Source organism: Hippocampus zosterae, chromosome 20 (assembly GCF_025434085.1).
Source record: "Hippocampus zosterae strain Florida chromosome 20, ASM2543408v3, whole genome shotgun sequence".
Lineage (NCBI taxonomy): Eukaryota > Metazoa > Chordata > Actinopteri > Syngnathiformes > Syngnathidae > Hippocampus > Hippocampus zosterae.
In genome coordinates, this window is record NC_067470.1 from 9516995 (window position 1) to 9537915 (window position 20921).

At 44.6% G+C, this 20921-nt stretch overlaps 1 protein-coding gene across 14 annotated transcripts in view; it reads right to left on the reverse strand.

The window, feature by feature from the left end:
• Positions 1 to 20921, reverse strand: part of si:ch211-285f17.1 (sickle tail protein homolog) — a 102835-nt gene that overhangs the window by 44374 nt on the left and 37540 nt on the right. For 7 of the 14 annotated variants that reach the window (XM_052054060.1, XM_052054061.1, XM_052054063.1 and 4 more), the window contains exon 1: positions 2177 to 2333. The exons of 3 other annotated variants lie outside the window; for them this stretch is intronic. In XM_052054060.1, coding sequence (XP_051910020.1) covers positions 2177 to 2207 — 31 coding nt within the window. In that variant the 5' untranslated portion in view covers positions 2208 to 2333. Of the gene's footprint in view, positions 1 to 2176; positions 2335 to 20921 lie in introns of those variants that run through there. 4 more of the 14 variants (XM_052054073.1, XM_052054071.1, XM_052054065.1 and 1 more) reach the window with 3 other exon arrangements.

The following is a 20921-nucleotide window of genomic DNA, read 5'->3' on the forward strand; positions in this document are numbered from 1 at the left end:
TTGATCTTGTTTTTCGACTTGAATGACAGCGGGGCATTGAAATGTTCCTCAAAACAATATTTCCACGGCAAAAGTTGCGTAGAGATGAAGAACAAGCGTCAACCGGCGCTAGCAAGGGAATCGATTGACGAGAGGGGTTCTCTTTATGACAAGAGCCACTTTTGTCCCCAACGAGTCGTAATCGCAGTCGTCCGAGCATTTGCGCGCAGAAACGGCGTCTCCGCTTGACAGCACAAGAAACACATCATCATCCTGGCCCATTTCTCCCCAAAATACCGGCTGCGGATTGATCCTTGTATACACGGCACGCAAAATGTCAAACGATAGAAAGGGGAAAATAAACTCTCAGTGACAGGATGAAGCGAACCGGTAAAAGGTTCATTTCTGTGGTTGACGACGCACGGTTCAATTCGTCTCTTATTGACGGGTACCGTATTTTCACGACTATTCGACGCATCGTACTAATGGCCGCAGTCTCAGTAATGCGTGACATTTCTGTATTTTACACATACACAGGACGCATCGTACGAATGGGCGCAGTTTTACAGTGGTAAAACATACGCCAGCTTAAACATACGGCATGCATGCGCGCACTCTAACACGTTAGCTTGAAGCATACGGTAGCATGTCAAAACATACAAATAAGATAAAAACACGTTTTTAAAAAGGCAACGAAAGCAGAACTGAGTTCGGGTGTATTTTATTTAGCCATCGTACAATGTTCTCACGTTTATCGATCAATCATCACCCAGAAATCCATCAAAGTCCTCATCCTCTGTATCAGAAGCAGAGGACTGCACATCTCAGTTGTCATTGAATGCATCACATGCTAGTGTGAGTTGCTACGCATTGTCGAGCGGAAAGAAGGAGTAGCAACAGCAAAGTCAACATTTCTCTCGTGTGAAGCTTTCCCACATTTGAAAGTAAAGAACAGAGCGAAACATGGTGGCAGCGCGTGTGTGTGTGTAGAAAGAATTGAACAATTGTGCAAGTACCGTAATCCATCAAAAACGCCGCGTTCCCTCTCGTTGTTGCGTATTGTGGCGTAACTCGCCAAGCGCTGCCTCTCACTCTTTGTAAAGTTGTGTTTGCCACCGATCATCCATTGTTCCCATGCCGTTTGCAACTTTACTTTGAACGCCCGGTTGATGCCAATGTCCAGCGGTTGGAGTTCTTTAGTCAAGCCTCCGGGAATAACGGCAAGCTCAGAGTTCATTTGCTTGACTTGTTTTTTCACCGCTGCTGTGAGATGGGCACGCATGCCAAAACCATAACCGGTGGCTTTAAGTTTGAACTGAGCTTCGTAGGCGTGTCTTTTTGTCGAATTTATTTTCAGGGGTTCTTAGAAACCAAAACCGGAGTTGTTTTGCAACAATGCGCATTGCCACACTCTATACAAGTGTTGGTACTGGCTTGAGGCGTCCACTTACACGCCCACCCTTCACCATTGGCGGACTAGCTTGTCTGTCCTCTCTCTCCCTCCCTCTCTCTGTCTCTCTCTCCCTCTCCATATATGTATATATACACGCCCACCCTTCCCTGATTGGCCGACTTCTTTCATGCCTGGCCACCGTCACTTCCGCCATTTCTCTATATAAACAGCATGTCGGCTGTCAGTCAGATTTTGGAACTCGGCGCATATAAAGGACGCTCCGCACCATAAGGCGTACTGTCCATTTTGGAGAAAATGTAAGACTTTTAATGGCGCCTTATAGTCGTGAAAATACGGTAAATACGACTTGTACATTCCATTCCACGCTTGGGCAGCTTCTTAACGAAGGACAAGAAAGCAAATTTGGAGGAAAACGTATACAAATTTGATAAGCCTCCTCCCCTTCTGGTTTGAGTTCTAACTGCGGATCTTTTGAGGAATCCCAGCTTTGATCGGTAAACACACACACACACACACACCAAAAAAAATAAAATAAAAAAGTGCATCACCATGCGGCGTCTGTCACCGGCACCGTGGTCCCAAACGACCCCCCCGCCTTCCCACAGCTCTCCCAGCAACCTCAAAATCAGGGCCACGGCATGTCTCATAGACTTCCAGACCTATTTTTAACTTCCAAACAGTTTCCCACTTACCGCTCACTAAATTACACTCAGTAGACAAAACAAACTCGGAGTGAACTGCGCTCACCGGTGGAGTGCTATGTGAGGATAAGAAACACATTACCTTCCGCACGGGAACAATCTTTATCTGCCATTTTCACCTCTATTGCAACTTCAGCATTCTTCTCTACCCTGCACCCTCCCACCCCTAAAAAAAAAAAAAAACAAAACAAAGCTTGTGGCGAGAAGGGACGAATCTCCAGTTGACCCGCTGACTGGCTGCTTGTTTGCTCGTTTGGAGATTCCAGGAGAAGCTCACGTGGAAAAAAAAAAAAAAAAGGGGGGGGGGGGCGCTGAGATAGGCCCTGCCCCACCGCCCCAGGATAGACTGCTGGGGGATTTAGAAAGTCAACTGCATTCCAGGACAAAGTGCGACCAGCCTCTTTTTGCCCTCGGGCTGGAAGATTGACTCCAAGCATGCGGTGTGTTTCAACATAATCGGAGTCGGCGCTGTTGTTCATTTTTGTTGTTGTTGTCTCAACAACAACAACAAAAATGAACCTGTCATGTTGATTCCTTGGGACTTTGGTTCGAGGCAAACTAAGTCTAAAAAGGCTGTCATCGGAACTCTGAAGTGTAAGACCTCATTCATAAGCAAAGTGGCATCTGGAATACACGGACCAAAGATGAGGATCAGGGTTAAAAAGTACATGCCTGGTTTTAAGGGATCATCTAAACCAGGTGTCACCAACATTTTTGAGGGTGAGAGCAACTTCATGTGTACCGATTGTGTGAAGGGCTACCAAATTGATACACGTCTGAAATAACATATTTGTCCAAAATACCTTCAATAATATGAGGATGTGTTATTTTTAATACTTGATGATTTAAATTGTCAGACTTTGATCGTGTTTCGAAATGTCTCACAGTACTGCCAATGTTTGCATTTTTAAATCATAATTTCTACTAGCAAATCACAATGTCCAGGCACTGGCGGGCTACTCAAGTGGTCTTCACGGGCTACCTGGTGCCCGCGGGCACCATGTTGGTGACCACTGATCTAAACCTTGATGCGCCCCAAACAAGCTAGCCCGTGGCTGTCACAGTGTTGGCAAAGTGATGTTGGAATGGTTGGGCTGAATCAGACACGGTCCAAAGACAGGGAACAGGATCAAAACATCAAACATCACAGGCTCAGGACAGTTAAGGTCCGTCTCAGCCGTATCAACGGCATAACCTGAAAGCTGACGCGAACCAAACAAATGAGAGCGCTGGAAGACCTGACTCTGGATCCACTGGCAACCTGGCTCTAGTACAGTTCGGCACAAACAGACATGGAAGAGGACATTCACAAGATTTGAACGTTAAAGACCGTTTTATGATCCTGTTCACAAACTAATCTTGGGTTCGTCTGAAATAAACAAGGACCAACGCTAAAAAAAACAGCATCAAGCAAGAGAGACTTGAAATCCTGGACCCTTGGCAAAACCATTTTAGTCCTGTCTGGCTTAAATAGACCAAGACACACATGGGTATCAAAATGATATTTTAACAAGTCATACGCATTCAGTATCAGGAGAGTGTACCGTATTTTCCGCACGATAAGGCGCACCTAAAGGCATTCAACTTTCCCGGTGCGCCTTATACTCCGATGCGCCTTCTATATGAATCAGTATTCTGATTTGTTATTTTAAATGATCTTTAAAGCTCTTAGTTACAGCTACAGGGGATGTGAAAGCTCTATATAAATAAAGCTGTATTGTATTGTATTCACTTTAGCATAGCTCCATCTACTGGATGCATAATGCAACCGCAGCCACTATTGTAGCTTCTATTCTATGCGTCTTTTAACGCGGTGCGCCCAATATAGGAACTCTTTTTTAAAACAGGCCATTCATTGAAAGTGTGCCTTAAACTCCAAAGCGCCTTATCGTGCGGAAAATACCGTAATCCCATGCTTGCACATTTGCGTTTCGCACTTCAAGTCACCAGCTTGGAATTCTATGAAACAGTTTTCGGCTCGTAATTTGTGGTATATTTACAGTCAATACAGACAATTCTTAATCGTGCGTCTTAATTACTTTTTTACTGTTGACGGCAAAGCTCACACCCTAATGTATATACGCAACCGTCAGTGCCCGCCACTGAAAATGTAATCTTGATCTTGAAGATGCCAGATTCGAGTGAACTGAAGCTAACCATGTGACCACAACGTATATCGTCTCCTGCTTCTGGTCCGGACCCAAAAACGGCACTTCAGAGTCACGTTGCAGTTGTAGTGAAGCCTAATCAAATCAAGAACAAAATCCCAGGCGACACTTGTTCCCAATTAGGGACCTCGTAGGAGACTCCAGCTGCTGTTGTTTTCATCATGTCTGGTCTTTTAATTCAATATTAGGAGTGCATCTTTCTCCTTCAGGCGACCGCTAACGCTCATGAGCTCATTGGCCTGTAGCAGCCGGAATCGATCCAAAGCCGTGAGGAGAAGGCGGCGACATTGGTGCACCTTCACGGTGGTCCGGGGAAGGCAAACGTGATCAATGGGGGAGTTTGTGGGCCATGTAATTGGAAGCGGTGGGCCGAGGGCACGGGGCGACTCGGCACCTGACGGCTGATGTCAAAACGCGAGACGGCGCGTCTGCTCAGGCACCACTTTCACCCTCACTGGGGATCCTTTTCGAAAGTGTTTTTACTGGCCATGTGTCGGGCTTCTTACCAGGGCCTTAAATGTAAGCAGGAGCCTGCGGAGAACAGGCTCCGACCTGTTGCTTTCAGGAGACAGGAGCAGATGGCGCAGGGCTAACAAAATAACATTGCTATTCACTTCAGTCGAACGGGGAACAGAGAACTTCACTAAGGTCGATACGAAACCAGATTTAAAAAAAAAAAAAAGAAAAAAAAAGAAAAGAAAAATGAGTTCCAAATTGTTCGTGCATTGTTACTGTGAACAAATATAAAGCAAATCCAGTCCTTCAGTACATTTTTTTTAGGTTCAATGAGTCAATTATCTTTTAGAGAGAATTTTTTATTTTTATTTTTCCAAAATGCCTGCATTTATATATATATAAAGGTCACTAAGTAGTGTGTAATACAGTAAACTGTAATTCCCAAATGACTGGAGATTGGTATTGGCACATGGCTCTGGTAGTATAGTAGTTTAGTAGTATAGTAGTTTAGGATGTAGGTTATATTTCTTTGGACGTAGACACTCTTGAATGATTAGACAAGATCATTCATTTCAAATTATTTTGACTCCAGTTTGACAACCACTGCTCTCAGGAGTATCCAACCACAACCAGAAATTACAGCATGTAGTCCAGAACCTTCCCCTTAGCATTCCACAGGGGGAAATTAAAAAAAAAAAAAAAGGAAGAACCATAGTCTTATTACAACATCACAAAGGATCTGCAAGTCAACTACGCAGGCGTTTGCTTGTGAACATCCAACTTGGAAAGCCTCCACCTGCCGGTTGTATGCAGGAATGAAGTTCCGTGCTCGTGCCAAACTATGCCGCGCAACTAAGCCTGCGGATACACAAAGTGCTGACGCAGAAACAAGCGCAGACACACAGTCACACACACTAACACAAAAAGAGCGACTCAATGGTTTAGTCTGAGGATTCATTGGGAAAAACAAAAACAGCTCGATTGTATTGTGAGAAGAGATTTTTCGACATTCGCTCTGTACTAACCCTTTCGGGTGCAGCGGTTACTACAGTGGACAGCTGATCATGATATCAGGTTACAGGGTGCATGAAAGGGTTAAATATAACATATGTGTGTGTGGGGGGGGGGGGGCTGTACACACCCACAGCCCCACACACACGGCACGGTGTTCAACGGTTCGATTCTGATTCTGACCTTCCTGTGTGGTGTTTACTTGTTCTCCCCGTGCCCGGGTGGGTTTTCTCCGGGTACTTCAGTTTCCTCCCACATTCCAAAAACATGCTTGGTAGGTTAATGGAGCTCTCCAAATTGTCCCTAGGTGAGAGTGAAAGCATTAAGGGTTGTTCGTCGATGTGTGCCCTGCGATTAGCTGGCAACCGGTTCAGGGTGCACCCTGCCTTCAGCTGGAATAGGCTCCAGCACACCCGCAACCCTTGTGAGGATAATCAACAGGCAGTGTGAAAGGGGCTTCATGGACACTTATGTGCCTCTGTTACTGTTTTTAATACCAAACAAGCACCAACTAAGTAACGGTTCGTTGTCGTCCCCCGACCATTCTGCATCCGTGTCTTTCACACAAAACAGCAACTCCGATACCAGCCTCCAGACAAAAGAGCGACTCATCACTAACAGGTCTGATATGTAGTTTCCGCACAGGTAACTAACACCAGAGATGTTGCAAAGGCACACGCAATGCGATCTGGCCATATTTATTTCTTACACTAACATACAGGGAAATTTCCCGTTTGCCATCTGGCTCAGTTTTTTTTTCTTCTTCCCGCAAGCATTTTCAAACATGTCAGAAACACTGAAAGAGAACATGTGTTTCAGATGCGGCAGCAGGAAGTGCACGCCCAGTGCAACCTGAAGCCGAGTAATGCCGTCCACTTAAACCGTGTCACCTTTACCCTTCAAATCCTGCCCCCAATTAAAAGCCACTTCCTGTTTTGTTTTCGCAGTAGACAAAGTCAATAAGTTCTTTGTCGATAATGGAGTGTGTGTGTGTGTGTGTGTGTGTGTGTATGTGTAGTTTTAGCCAGAAATATTTTTGCCCCCCAAAATATTGTGATTACAATTGAATATTCAATTGCAATCACAATATGATGATCCTATGATTTCAAGGTCCCTTTTCCGTGTCTTTATTTTATTTATTTTTTTGTGTATAGTGTGTCAATTTGGAGAACGGAGATCTGTCTCACGCTCACTCTCAGTCTCTCTAAGTCAACATCTTCAGATATTGTCTGACTCAGGTCTGCAGCACAAGGCCTCGGAACGACTGATCAGTCCACATGCGGTGAAGTGATCAGGGAGTCGGTCTCGCGGCCATTTGTTGTTCATTAACCAAGTACTGCCTTATGAGTCGCCGCGTTTGTTAATGTGCACTTCATTAACTTCTGGCATGAGCGCATGTGTAAGTGGGCTTATAGGACTCCGAAGTCTCGCCGGTCTCCTGTGGCAACGGCGGTTTCTGGGCCAATGCAGCCAGGCTGGTGGCGTCAAAGAAGGGGTGTGGGTGGTGGTGCTTTTTTTTGGGGGGGGGGGTGTTTAAATGCATGGAACAGCTGCACCTGGGTGGAGGAAATCCAGCCCGGATTTGGGACTGAGAATTTCTCTCATCTGAAGTTTTCCGAAGGAAATCATAAGTTCCTCAGGATGGAGCGAGTCTGAAGTCCACCGAGGAGCGGCTAGACGACTTCAATTAAAAACGTCCATCACTTCATATGCAGATGCTTATAGAACAGACTGATTAAAAAAATTCTGTTGTGTGAATTGACTAAGCAGGTTAATTTTGAAGAAATGTTGTAAAGTTCATAGCTGTCAAGTGGAAAAAAAAATCAAGATGACATTTTATTTTTTGAATTACATTTCAAAATAAAAGTGAACATTATAGAATTACTTACAGCAAATGAAATGATTTGTAAATTTTTTCAGAAGCAAATGACATAACGGAATTTGGCGCTTGTGCGATGTGTGCCCGCGATACTTCCTGACTTATTTCCTTTAATAATATCGTGAAACCACTTAGAACCGGGACAAAACATTGTTACATTTCTCTCAAGGGGCCAGAATTCAGTCAATTCAGTGAAACAGAAATGAATAGTGATAGACGACCCAACAAAACCCATCCTCTGAATATTTATGATTCAACACAGAAAAGCGTCATAAATTCAAACAGCACGCTGCAAACCGTGCACACAATAATCCACATGGTCGATAATGAATATTCACATTTCCGCAGCATTGCAGCAGCCGAATTATCCATCACGCGCATGCAGTCAAATATTCCGATTATGATCCAAAATCAGAGTGCAAAAAGTGTAATGTTAGACATCAAGGCTCTGCGGCGCCAGAATTGAGAGCAGCAACAAGACGTTAGGAGGCTCTTCAGTCTGGTGCGACTGGTTATTAATGACATCATCCTCAGGGACAGCCCCGCCTCCCCCAAACTCAACGATGTCATCAGTGCCAAAGCATCCCAGTGATGTCATGCAAGGGAGGGCCTGGATTGACGTTCAAGTGGCCTTCCTTTTCTTCCTCCCTTTCTTTTAGGTCCTCCCTCTCCCGTGCCTTTTTTTCCCACTGCTGTCCCGAACGCGTTGGGATGAAAAGCCCATCCGCTTGTTTATTAGTGCTCGAAGCCAACGCCAAAGAGATTTGCGGCTAAGCCCTGTGAGTTATTTAAAAGATGAGGGCTACCAACTAGGTGAGAGTATTTACATTCCCCAAAGCAACTGCCTGTGTCCTGCTGCTGTAATAAAAATATATCATCGTTGGAGTCTACTTAAAAATTGGACATCCACGATCCAGCCAATCCAACTTTCACAGGACAAAAAGGGTCACAGCAAACTCATCAGGGAACATGCTTTACACAAAAACATCAGTCTTCCTGAATCTTTTTGAGCATAGGTTTTAGAGACTTTTTTTGTGGCCCTACTGATGAAAGACGTGACAATCAAATTTCATATATTTTAACTTTTTATTTATTTATGTTTTGAATAGCAACTACAAATGGCCAGTATTCCTTTGTCTTTTTGAGCAGAGGTTTTTGACTTTTTTTGTGGGTCTACTTATGATGAACATCTTGATCAATTTTGATTTAGCAAGTGAAACTGGCTCTGGGGGCCGAATTCTCTTTGAAGCACCCTTGAAATGGCCAAAACGACTCTAAAATGTTCCTTTCTAAACAAAATGGCAGTCTGTCATTTTGGGAATGGGCTTTGGGGACTTTTTTGCAGGTCTATTCATGAGAAAAACGTTCCGATCAGATTTTAATTTAGGGGGTGGGGCGGTGGAGTGGGGGAAGGACAACTACAAATTGCCAAAACAACTCTAAAATGGTAAATTCAAACCAAAATGGCAGGCTTCCTTTTTTAGGAATTGCTTTTTTTGGTGGGTCTACTCATGGCAGCCATACCGCCCAAATAGCTTCATTTTCTTTGAAGGATCCAGGAAAGAGCCAAAATGACTAAAATGGTCACTTCAAACCAAAATGACAGCATTTCTGTATCTTTTTGAGCAGAGGTTTTTGAGAATTTTTTGTGGGTCTACTTATGATAAACATGTCGACCAAATTTGATTTTGCGAAGTGAAACTGGCTCTGGGGGCTGAATTCTCTTTGAAGGACCTTTGAAATGGCCAAAATGAGTCAAATAATGTACATTTGTAACCAAAATGGCGGTCTTTCTTTGTCTTTTTGGGAATGGGTTACTCATGATAAACATGTCTACCAAATTTCATCTTCACAAGAGAAAAACATTGCGTGAAATGGTGTCAGCTGCTGTTGTGAAGTTTAGCAAAGGGGTGGGGGTAGCTTGCAACATTTGGAAAAGCATGAAAAGTTGGACATGTAAGCGTTACGTCACTTCCGCTCTAATTTATTCAATTTTTTTTTTTTTTGGGCGGGGGGGCCTTCACATCTGTTTTTTTTTAATCACAATATGAAAATGTTTGTGTGTCCCGGGCAAACATCCACAACTCAAGAGGATTAGTGACGGGACTCTTCGCTGATCAAAGCGGCAGCTTACTGGGACACACAAACATCAAGGGGGGGGGGGGGGGGGGGGTGTAATGATGCAAACTTCTGTGCAAAACACGACAAAAAAAAAGATGTCACAGAAGAACACTACCATCTCAATTAAAATCTCAATTAAAACCTTCCAGCCACCCTCTTGCTTCACTTGCAAAGCTGATTAAAAAAAATAAAGACAAAATTTGATTGACGAGTGTCACGTGGGAGGAGTTACAACACATCCGATTGGTCCTTGCATATCTTGCTCCACCGCTTGCCCAACTCGCACCCGTTTCGGATTTTTTTAATCGAGTTAGTTTTTATGTTGTTTTGTTGAGTTTTTTAAACCCCTTGGCAAAGTCGCATTGAAGAAACTATTTGAGTGGCTTTGTCGTGTTTATTTTTTCTTTTTACGGGATGCAGGAAACTGGAAAGCAATCAATAATTCTTTTTTAACGAGGTACGGGTTTTAAGACCGAAGAAGGTCTCACCGCTCCCAATTAAAACGATTGTTTATTAGAATTTTGACGGCTTTCGCTAGGTTTATCGCGCACGCCGTTCGGCACATTCGTTTCCTCCTGTTTCGCAAATACCCAACAGACCAAAAAAAAAAATTATCATCGTCGTAGTCCTGTATTAATAATGATACTATTATTTTAACAACGGCAAGGATTTATGGATAAATCTGTGATCGCGTTTGTTTGCGGTCACCAGAAATGATCACTATCCGAGCTTTATGGCCCCCTTCAGATTTCCCACAACACTTTTGTATCTTTCAGTGCATTGGTCAACATTTAAAAGCCGCCGACTTTGAGTGTTTGGTTCCCTCTAAAAACACGACGCTCATTAAGCCTTGCCAGCTGCAACAAACAAGCCCCCCCCCAAAAAAAAAAAAACAACAGACACAACAAAGCAAGTAGGTAATAAAAACATTCAATCATAACAGCTGAGCAAAACGATCATCGCCGCGTATCTCCTGGAGGCCACGTCTGCTTGCTCACGCGTAAGTACGCCATCGGTTGTCGAGAAAGTTGCTACTCGCGCCCTGGTGTGACTCTGCAATTACTGTCAGTCACGACACCCTAAATTAGTCGGAATGAGAGAGGGAACAATGGCCACTCCAATTTCGGTTTTGGCCAACGGATATTGTGTTTACGCAAAAGAGCGCGGGGGGGGGGGGGGGGGGGGAGGAGGGGCCGGGCAGGGGGATATGATGAAGCTCCCGCGATTGTTCGTCCTAATTGGGAGTTAGCCGATAGCGAGTAAGCCGTGCATTATGGATACTCTGGCAGTCAATCTCAAAGTTGCGATAGTGACTATAATTAAGACTCACGCCCGTTCCGCAAAGCAGGTCCTCGATCAAGCTGTCAGAGCTGACGGGCTCAACGGGCGGAACTGACCTTTGCTTCTGTGAGGGGTGGGTTCAATTGACCGCATAGCCTTTCCAAAGTCTCAGTAAAAAAGGAACCAAAAATGAACACAAAAAAGTTTACGCAGTCCAGTACTTTTTCTTCTTCTTCATGTAATAGATTAACCACTTCATGCACAAATAACGATAACCTGTAACCTGATCAGCTGTCCACTGTAGTGACCGCTGTCCCCAAAAGGGTTAATTACATTTCTATTCACTTTCCACCGAGGCCTCAAAATGGGCTAAGCATGTCTTTGGCTGCCCGGTGGCTGTAGTCTGATCTTGAAATGGAACTATGGGGGGGGGGGGGGGGGGGGGGGTTGCTGCATTGCTGCCAAGTAGGAAACGCCGTCCAAAAAGGAAAAGCTGACAGGAAGGAAACCTCGAAAAAACAAACGGTGATAAAGTGATACAAAGATCCCGTGGTGGGTTCGCGAGGCCTGTTTTCGCCCTTCCTTCTCCCATTGTGAAAACGAATGGAAACCTTGAGTACGTCACGGAACGTCCTGTAAGGTACTGGGATCTCTCGGGGAATGGAAAAGCCAAGCCACAGTCTTCAATTTCTTGTAAGAAACCTAATGACAGACTCCAAAACACCACAAGTGCCCCGCAAGACTGATGAATATCTGTAAAGAGGCTCTTTAGCCCACCTCCCCAAAACGTCTTGTGAGGCAAATGATCCAAAGAACCTTGTCTGACCTACTCCACACGTAATTTGGAGCCTGTGAAAAGCAAGACTTAAATATTGACACGCTGGGGGATCGTTTCGCTTTTATGAACGCTTCTAACTTGGGAGGTGGAGCAGAAATGGCAACGACGTTCCTCTCGGGTGCAGTCTAGACTTGGAGTTCTGTATGCAAAGCAATTTTACTTTTTTTTTTTTAGACCACAAAAACCTTTCCTGTCTACTGTGGAAACATTGAAGTCGAAAGTCCTTCAAGTTGCAGTGAACGGAAGACGCCCGGCAAGAAAAACAAGCTAGTCGCAAGTGGATTGTTACTTGTTTTGTTTTGTTTTTTACCTTTGTACGTTTTTTTTTCATTCCTAATTAAACGTATGACTTGAGAGTTTCGCTACCTTTTACTTCTTGCTATTGACTGGAACTATTTTCAAAATCAATGTACCGTCAGCTAATCCACGCCGGCTAACAATGCATTTTCTATCCGTCTATCTTTTAGTTTTAATCTGTTTTTTTTTATGGCGATGGGAGCGTTTCCATAGCGCCCGCTCGAATTTTATCTTCATGGACCGGTGGAACTGCGGTGCTGCATATATGACGTGAACACATTGACGTTCTTTGGAACCCGGGCAGCCATGTTTGTTTTCAGCCGCGCAGGCTGAACATCTGCGGTTGATTTTGGTGTCTTTTAACGAGGTTTGACGATAACGCTTTTTTTTGGCTCGTCGTGTGCGTTATAAGTCGCAAATGGACTGGAAACGACGACGTTTGTATGTACGGTATGAGATCCTTAAGGAGTGGATTGAACTGACTTTGCATCAAGTTCGGTATTTACACAGTGCTGTCGAGTTTTCCGTCAGAGCAGGAACAGGAAGGACTTCTCCAAACACAACATGCACAGACACAAAACAGGTTTCATCCTCGAATATCTCTCGTAAAACTAAAACGTACCCCCTTGGAGTTGTCGGATTCAAGCAGGAGAAATTTGAAGGAACGGACGCTTGATTCTGGATCAGATGGGGGTGAGGGAGGGGGGGGGGGATTGTCATGCAGAGGAGTAATTACGGAATCACGTCGCGGTAATGAGTCATCTACAAGTGGGTCAAGGAAAAGCATAAAATCCAAGGAGCAGCGGCTCGTTTAACCGCTTTCGCAGATTTGCTGAAGATTAGCCTGTTTTAAGACCTCTTCTGTTACACCACAGGTGTCAAACTCAAGGCCTGGGGGCCAGATCTGGCCCGCCACATCATTTTATATGGCCCGCGAAAGCAAATCAAACCTGTCAACTTCCAGGATGCCTTCTAAAATCTTGACCAAAATTCGAAATTCTCATATTTAATAAATAAGAGAGACATTGTATGCATTTTCTTCTTACCAAACACACATCATAGTAATTTAAACAATTGTTGAATAGAGCGTTATTATTGACTTTTTGATGTTTTCAATCATAACGGCCCTCCAAGGGAAACAGTCACTAAAATGTGGCCCACGACAAAAACGAGTTTGACACCCCTGTGTTACACTATGAATCTTTCACGTTTTTTTTTGGCGGGGGGGGGGGGGGCTTGCCACTCCTTGACCTTCACCTTAACCCTTTCCTGCACCCTGTCACCTTATAAAATTATAAGCTGTCCACTGTAGTTACCGCTGTGCCTGAAAGGGTTAAGCTATTCGCCCCCCAAAAAATAAACACCCAAGAGCTCTGGCAAACTTATTTGCCACTCTTCTAAAAGGGGTGGATGGATGTCAGGGAGTTGGGGTGATGTTTACACTGGAAGAAAAAGAGCTTGGCAGGTTAGTAGCGCCAGAAGAGCACCCGGGCCAGTGTTCTTTCACAACGGCGGGACATTTGTCTTGGGCCTCCCTTTACAATCAATGGCAAACAACAAGAGAAACGGACGGACACAGAAGTAACTTCAGCGAATAGGCGGAGTGCTCGCAGCTTGTGGCAAAGGCCATGAAGAGCCAAAGAAAGCAAAAATAAATAAACAAAAATCACCATTCTGTCTTTTTCTGGAAGCAGCAGTCATGCTCATGTTGCAGATAAAATGTTATTGGCGGGTCAACAAAAGGTCTTTTGTACTATATCCGTTCCGCAGTTAAAAAATACGGGAACAACAACAACAACAACAAATAAAACAAAAAAAAAATGGACAATCAGATCAGTGTTGGCTTGCCCAAGTCGTCCTCGGGAATGGAAAAGCTTCATTTGAGGCTATTTTTTGTTTGGCCCCGACAAGTGTTTCGTGTGTGCGTCCAAACCAATTATGGATGTATGTTCATTAAATAAATAAATAAATAAAAAAGGGCAACAGAAAGAACGAAACAAGAGACAAGATGGACACTAATGAGTCATTACCAGTGTGACCGGCCATTATTTCGCGACTGACCGTTTGTCAAATGATGTCTAAGGGAGCCACACTTGCTTACACAACAACTAATTAAAGAAGAGAAAACTCAATTCACAAAAGATAACTATGGTTTTTCAAAACGTGAACCGTCAAGCGGCCATTTTTTATTTTTATTTTTTTGCTTCGACTTTGCTCGCCGTTTGGTATGGTCACAGTGAATTCGACCCACTTCCCGATAAGCAGCAATTTTGCAAATACAGTGGTACCTCTACTTACGAACGTCTCTTCGTACGAAATGTTCACGTTACGAAACGTCTCAACAGAAAAATATTGCCTATTGTTACGAAAAAAAATGTCAAAATATGAAAGGTAAAAATACAGTTTGGACGGCGACTTGCAGCTCAGAGTTTCCTGAACGCAACATACCACTGCTCTGCCATTGGCTATTACCAAGCATCTTTCTGGCATCCCATTGGCTGAGAGGGACCTCTACCGTACGTGTCTATGTGTGTAGATCGATAAATAGATAGATGTGCCTAAGCAGCGTCCTCGTCATTCGCCCCTCGGGCCATGAGGCGTTTCGATGGTTTTATGTAAATGTGAATCACCCTCAGAAAAAGTGTCCACCAGTCAGGCGATCGCCCACTATGCTGATGTTTGCTTTGGACATTTTCGAAGGATGGTTAAAAGCCGACAAAAGCAAACATCCTTGGATCAGTTCTTGACAAAACACACGGGAAAAAAAACCCTCCTGAGAGACAACATGAACTAAAGAGTGAAAAAAACGATGAGGGCGCAGTTGAAAGTTATGGCCATCATTTTTATTCTTTGTACTTTGTTTTTTACGTTATGCACAACTATCATTTACTGTGCAATAATCTAATTGTAACATGTATTTGTTACATATTTTCATGCATTTTTATGCTTTAGGAAACATTTATGTCAGAATTTTGGGGGGATTGGAACGAATTAGGGCATTTCCATGAAAAATGTACCTCTATTTACAAAATGTTCTAATTAGCAAAATTCTTCCGGAACCAATTAATTTCATAAGTTGAGGTAGCACCGTAGTGACCAATTCTTCAAAAATGCGATGCCACTCCCAAGCGAAGATTATAAATTTTCTTTTTAAATCACACTTTACGAGGGAGGAAGTAAACCATGATTTTTGGCATGCGGTTACGAACTCTGATTCGTGTCTTAAAATGGGGAAGAATATTTGCTTTTGACTTTTAGTCCTTAAACACACACACACACACACACACGCACGCGCACGCACACACACCCTCACAGTAGCCCCATTAAGTCTCATCATTGACTCAAGTCGCTCGAGGATGCTTTAATGGAAAGCCCACCCCACCCCCCTGCAATGAGGTCTGATGAAACGCTGCAGCGATGCCATGCGGCTGCGAGTTGGCTGCGGGCCATGACGAGGGATGACAGCGCAGACAGCCTGCCGGAGAGACACCTGGTAGGACGTGGAGCCCCTCTGCTGCCCCGCCCCGGACTATTTGGCGCATGCCACAAGCCCAGGTGTCAATCTAGCTCAGGGGTGGGCAAACTTTTTGGCTCGGGCCGCATCGACTTTTAATTTGACAGAAGGGCGGGGTCAGCACGAGCTATGGTACATTAAAAAAAATAATAAGAAACTGCATTTGTTGACAGTCCATATTTGCATCAACAGAACAAAAGCATGAAAGTACTGTATTAATATCCTCTTTTTTCATGAGAACAGTGTTGTTGATCACCTATTTTAGCCAGTGCATTGCTGCAGATGGGTTGTGATCAGACCAGTTGAAGTTGAGCGATACAGAGGTCCGTAGATGGTAGATAAGACACCCCCCCCACCTCTCGTGCTCTGCAACTTCAAATCAATGCGCCACCTGGCGTTGAAATGCCTGTCATTACAAGTCCACGTGAAATGAATTCAATCATTCACATCAAACCTTAATTGCGTATCAACCTTTGGCGGGCCGGATTAAAAAGACCTACGGGCCGTACTCGGCCCGCGGGCCGTAATTTGCCCACCTCTGTTCTAGCTCCTGCTAATGAGCCGAGCGTTGGCGAAGGGCTATGGTGGTCGCATCAGACACGTTCAGCCAGGTGATTGTGCTGATGTCGCAGGGGGCAGGTGTTTTTCTTTGCTTGCGAAAACACTGTGGCTCATGTGACAGAAAACGGAGTACCCGGAGAAAACCCACGCAGGCCCAGGGAGAACATGCAAACTCCACACTCCGGAGCAGGAATCGAACCTGCTACCTCTGCACTGTGAGGTTGACACGCTAACTACTCGACCACCGGGCGGCTATTTGCTTCTATTTTTTAATGTATTTATTTATGGCAGCAGTGAATTGCCTTTTTTTGTCTATCGGCTATTTCGTTCATGTGACAATCACAAAATAACTCACCACCACACCACACAATCACTCAATCTTTCAGATAGATCCAACAGTCAGGCTTTTGCTAACTTGGATTGGATGGGGGTGGGAAATTGTCAGTCTTGTGTCGGCAGCATGCGCTTTATGTTTATTGGATTTTCGAGTCAGATTATCTAAACCAGGCATGTCCAAAGTCCGGCCCGCGGGCCAAATCCGGCCCGCGGTCGAATTTCATCCGGCCCTCGGCCCCTGTCATAAAATCAGTGCCGTCTGGCCCGCAGGTTGGGCGCAATGGAACACGTGTTGCATTGACTGAGGTCTCGTAGACTGGTGAGTGATGTTTCATAGAGTACTGCTTCCCTCTAGTGGCTAAATGAGTAATTACATTCACTAAATGAGTAATAGCATTTAGACACTAGAGGGCATCACTCACGAGTTAACAAGACATCACTCCGTGTTTATATTGACTGATATGTCATATTTCAAATTCCTGTTTCAAATGAACCAAAAGAAATTCTTAAGATTGTTGAAATTAAAATAAAAATGGAAATGTGAAACAGACTGGCTTACTAAAATGTGTTGAACAATATTGTTGTTCAATGTAAAGAATGTCAGCCAAGGTCGGCCCCCCGACATTTTACCACATAAAATCTGGCCCCCTTGGCAAAAAGTTTGGACACCCCTGATCTAAACAGTGACCAGATCTTTTAAAATCAAGTCAGACAATAAATCAGATGAATGACATTTTTACAACGGCTAAGCTTTAAATGTCCATGTGTCCTCCAGATGCAAATCCGCTGAACGGTGGGACGAAAGCTCATCAAGCAAAATGGGAGATTTCTTGATGCCGTTATCTTAATTCACAGTTGGAGGAAAGCACTCAGGCAAAAAGGCTCTTCTCCACTCAGATCGCCGCAAAAGGCAATCACGAGAAAACGCGGGGCGTTGCTGTAACAACACAGCAACATTAGATGACGTCATTGCTAGCATCTGGTATGACGTTTGAAATAGCTGTCGGATGGCAACAATTACTTCCAACACAAGCAGGAGCACGAGTTCTCAGGTGTTAAACTTTACGCCACTGTTCTATCTGCATATTAACTTTACTAACAGGTAGCATCTCACGTTTGATACGTTAATATTTGAGGATACACGGCAAGAAAAGTAGACATCCATGCTAATGTTAGCATAACCTGTTGCTATGCCTTAGCTCGGAGTCTCCACTCTGATCCATTCATCCCTTAATAATTCATTCATTCATTCATTCATCTTCCTAACCGCTTGATCCTCACTAGGGTCGCGGGGGGTGCTGGAGCCTATCCCAGCTGTCTCCGGGCAGTAGGCGGGGGACACCCTGAATCGGTTGCCAGCCAATCGCAGGGCACACAGAAACGAACAACCATTCACACTCACACTCACACCGAGGGACAATTTTAGAGTGGTCAATCAGCCTGCCATGCATGTTTTTGGACTGTGGGAGGAAACCGGAGCACCCGGAGAAAACCCACGCAGGCCCGGGGAGTACATGCAAACTCCACACAGGGAGGCCGGAGCTGGAATCGAACCCGGTACCTCTGCACTGTGAAGCCGACGTGCTAACCACTGGACTACCGGGCCGCCTCCCTTAATAATGTTAGCCGAAAATCACAGGACATTCTCCATTGATGTTTTTTTCGCATATCTGGGTCTGACTTTATTCAATGTGAAATGTAGCTTTTTTTAAAAATGGGATTCATCTCAAAGAAGTAGTTTGAAGCAATACATTTCGATTTAGAGACAAGCTTAGGATGTCGGAGAGGAGCTGGGTTTAGCCTGGGTTGTTAGCAGAATTTAGGAGCGTCTTCATACATGGGCACTCCACATGAATTATTCTCCCCCAAATCAAATCACCTACAACACCATTTCTTAGTAAGGGGTTTCTTTTAAGATGTGCTTAAAAACATTTTTAATTGATTCATAACGCTTCATTTATTAGTTTTATACTGTTACCGGGCAATTAAAAACAGTGCGCTTTATAATCCGATGCGCTTTATGTATGGATCAATCTTCTGAATTCTTGGACGTTGTATTTTAAATATTCTGTCAAGCGCTTTGTTACAGCTGCACCAGTTGTGAAAGCTCGAAATAAAGATAAAATAAGATAAGAAAACCTTTATTCGTCTCGCAATGGAGAAATTCCCTATTCACAGCAGCAAAGTTATGAAAGGAAGAAGTAGAACAACAAAATATAGGAGCTGCTGGAAAGGCAGCCACTGTCGCGGCACTATTTTGAAATCCAAATAACAAAAACAACACAACACGACACATAGGACACAGATGGTCGTGCAATCTTCACCACTTTTCTGCGTACACTTTGTTGTCTGAAGCAGTTATAGGAAAGCTGTATTGTATTTCCTTTCGCGTCGCTCCATCTAGTGGATGCATAACGCAAGCGCATCCACTATTGTCGCCGTTATGCTTTATGGCTTCTAATGCGGTGCGTCCTATATATGAAAACAGTTTTAAAATAGATAATTCATTGAAGGTAGGCCTTATACTCCAAAGAGCCTTGCAGTCCGGAAAATACGGTACTCATTTTTCACATCGGACTCACTCCCTATACAGTGATCCCTCGCTATTTCGCGGTTCGTTTATCGCGGCTTTGGTCGCGGATTTTTTCAAACATTGATAATTTTGTTTTATTTTAATTTTTTTTAAGTCCGCAAAAATCAGTGTCTAAGTGTTGTTTACTATGCGTGCTAATGTGTGCGCACTCTGCTTAAGCTTGGAAGGTCCACGTGGGCCACGTGTGTGTGTGTGCGTGCAAGCATGGGCATGCAGGTGAGTGTATGTGTGTTGCTGAGAGAGAGAGAGAGAGAGAGAGAGAGAGAGAGAGAGAGAGAGAGAGAGAGAGAGAGAGAGAGAGAGAGAGAGAGAGAGAGAGACTAATAAGAACACAAGCGGTCTCTTCATCCTTAATTGTCTAAAGAACCTTAATTGACTAATCATAAACGCCTGCAGATGCTGGCCTGTGTGTGTGTATATGTGTGTGTGTGTGTGTGTGTGTGTGTGTGTGTTAGTGCGCTCTGCTCAAGAGCAAAGGCCCACGTGGGGCAATTTCTTTTTTATATACAGGTATATGTTAATTGGTCGCTACTTCGTGGATTTTAATTTATCGCGGGTGGGTTTGGGGCCCCATTAACCGCGATAAACGAGGGATTACTGTATTCTACCTGCTATGGCAGCGATGTAACCCGAATTTGTACGCGAGTTGGAACACCACTCCCAACATAGCTGGCAAGTCCTAATCACACGGTGTTAAATTAAGCGTGCGCTCTTCTGCCGTATCTTCACGCCACCGCGCAAACTAGTTCAGCGCGCACCGTCCGTAAAATCGAAATGTCCGTAACTAGATGAGAGTTGCTCAATGTCTGAGGCTGCAAAATAACTTTTTGCGAGAGGAAGGAGCGCATCACCCCCCACCCCCAACCACCCTCCGTGGGAAAATTGCGCCGTCCGTTTGATCCCCCCCCCCCCCCCCTGAGCAAACTTGGACACGCACGGACCCGCAGTCACCCATTTACCGTCGGCCTCCTCGTGATCCACAGAGGGGAGGTGAGCTTCTCAGGAGTGATGACTGTGTGGCGGCGACGAGAACGGATTCCTTTGGTTAATGCGCTTCATTTGCACAATCTCTTGTTTTGAGCCCAACTAACACCCCCCCCCCCCCACACACACACACACACCGCACCCCCATTCGTTTAATTAGACACACACAAACACACACATTAGAAGCCCTCCTTTTTTGTTGTTTTACTGAATGGTTGGCTGCAATTCAGATCAGGGTAAAAAAAGAATAAAACAGCGATGCCAAACAAGGTTTCAGAGGCAGATGGAAGCAACAGAGCAGCAAAGACAAACAACGATTCCCAACGGGGAATCCCTTTGCCGTGGAGTGGAAAATGACAATGTTTTGTCGTCAAAAAGTTCAGACTTGTTTGATTATAGCAGCGAGGCGACTACTCACCTTTTGCTGTGAAGGGTGTTCAAACGCCACAATCCTCCCCAAAACTTTTTTTCCTGCTTCTTCCTGACGGTTCCGCACACTTTTCCCAAATCCCACTGGCTCCCCTCCTTCGCTCTCTCGCTCTCTCTCCCTCTCCTTCGTTTTCTTACTTCAGCACTTCCTGGGCTGCCGTTTATGCTCCAATCAGGTCATCCAACAAAACTGCGCACCCCCCCCACCCCTCCTCCTCCTCCTAGCCACACTCCTTTCGCTCAAGCCATTGTTTGGCAAAGGCTTGTCACATGTACGCCTGCGAAAAAGGAGCGCGTGTGGTATCACACCGAAAAGGTTAGTCAACTCCCAGCTCGAATGTCTCACAAAAGGACCGTTA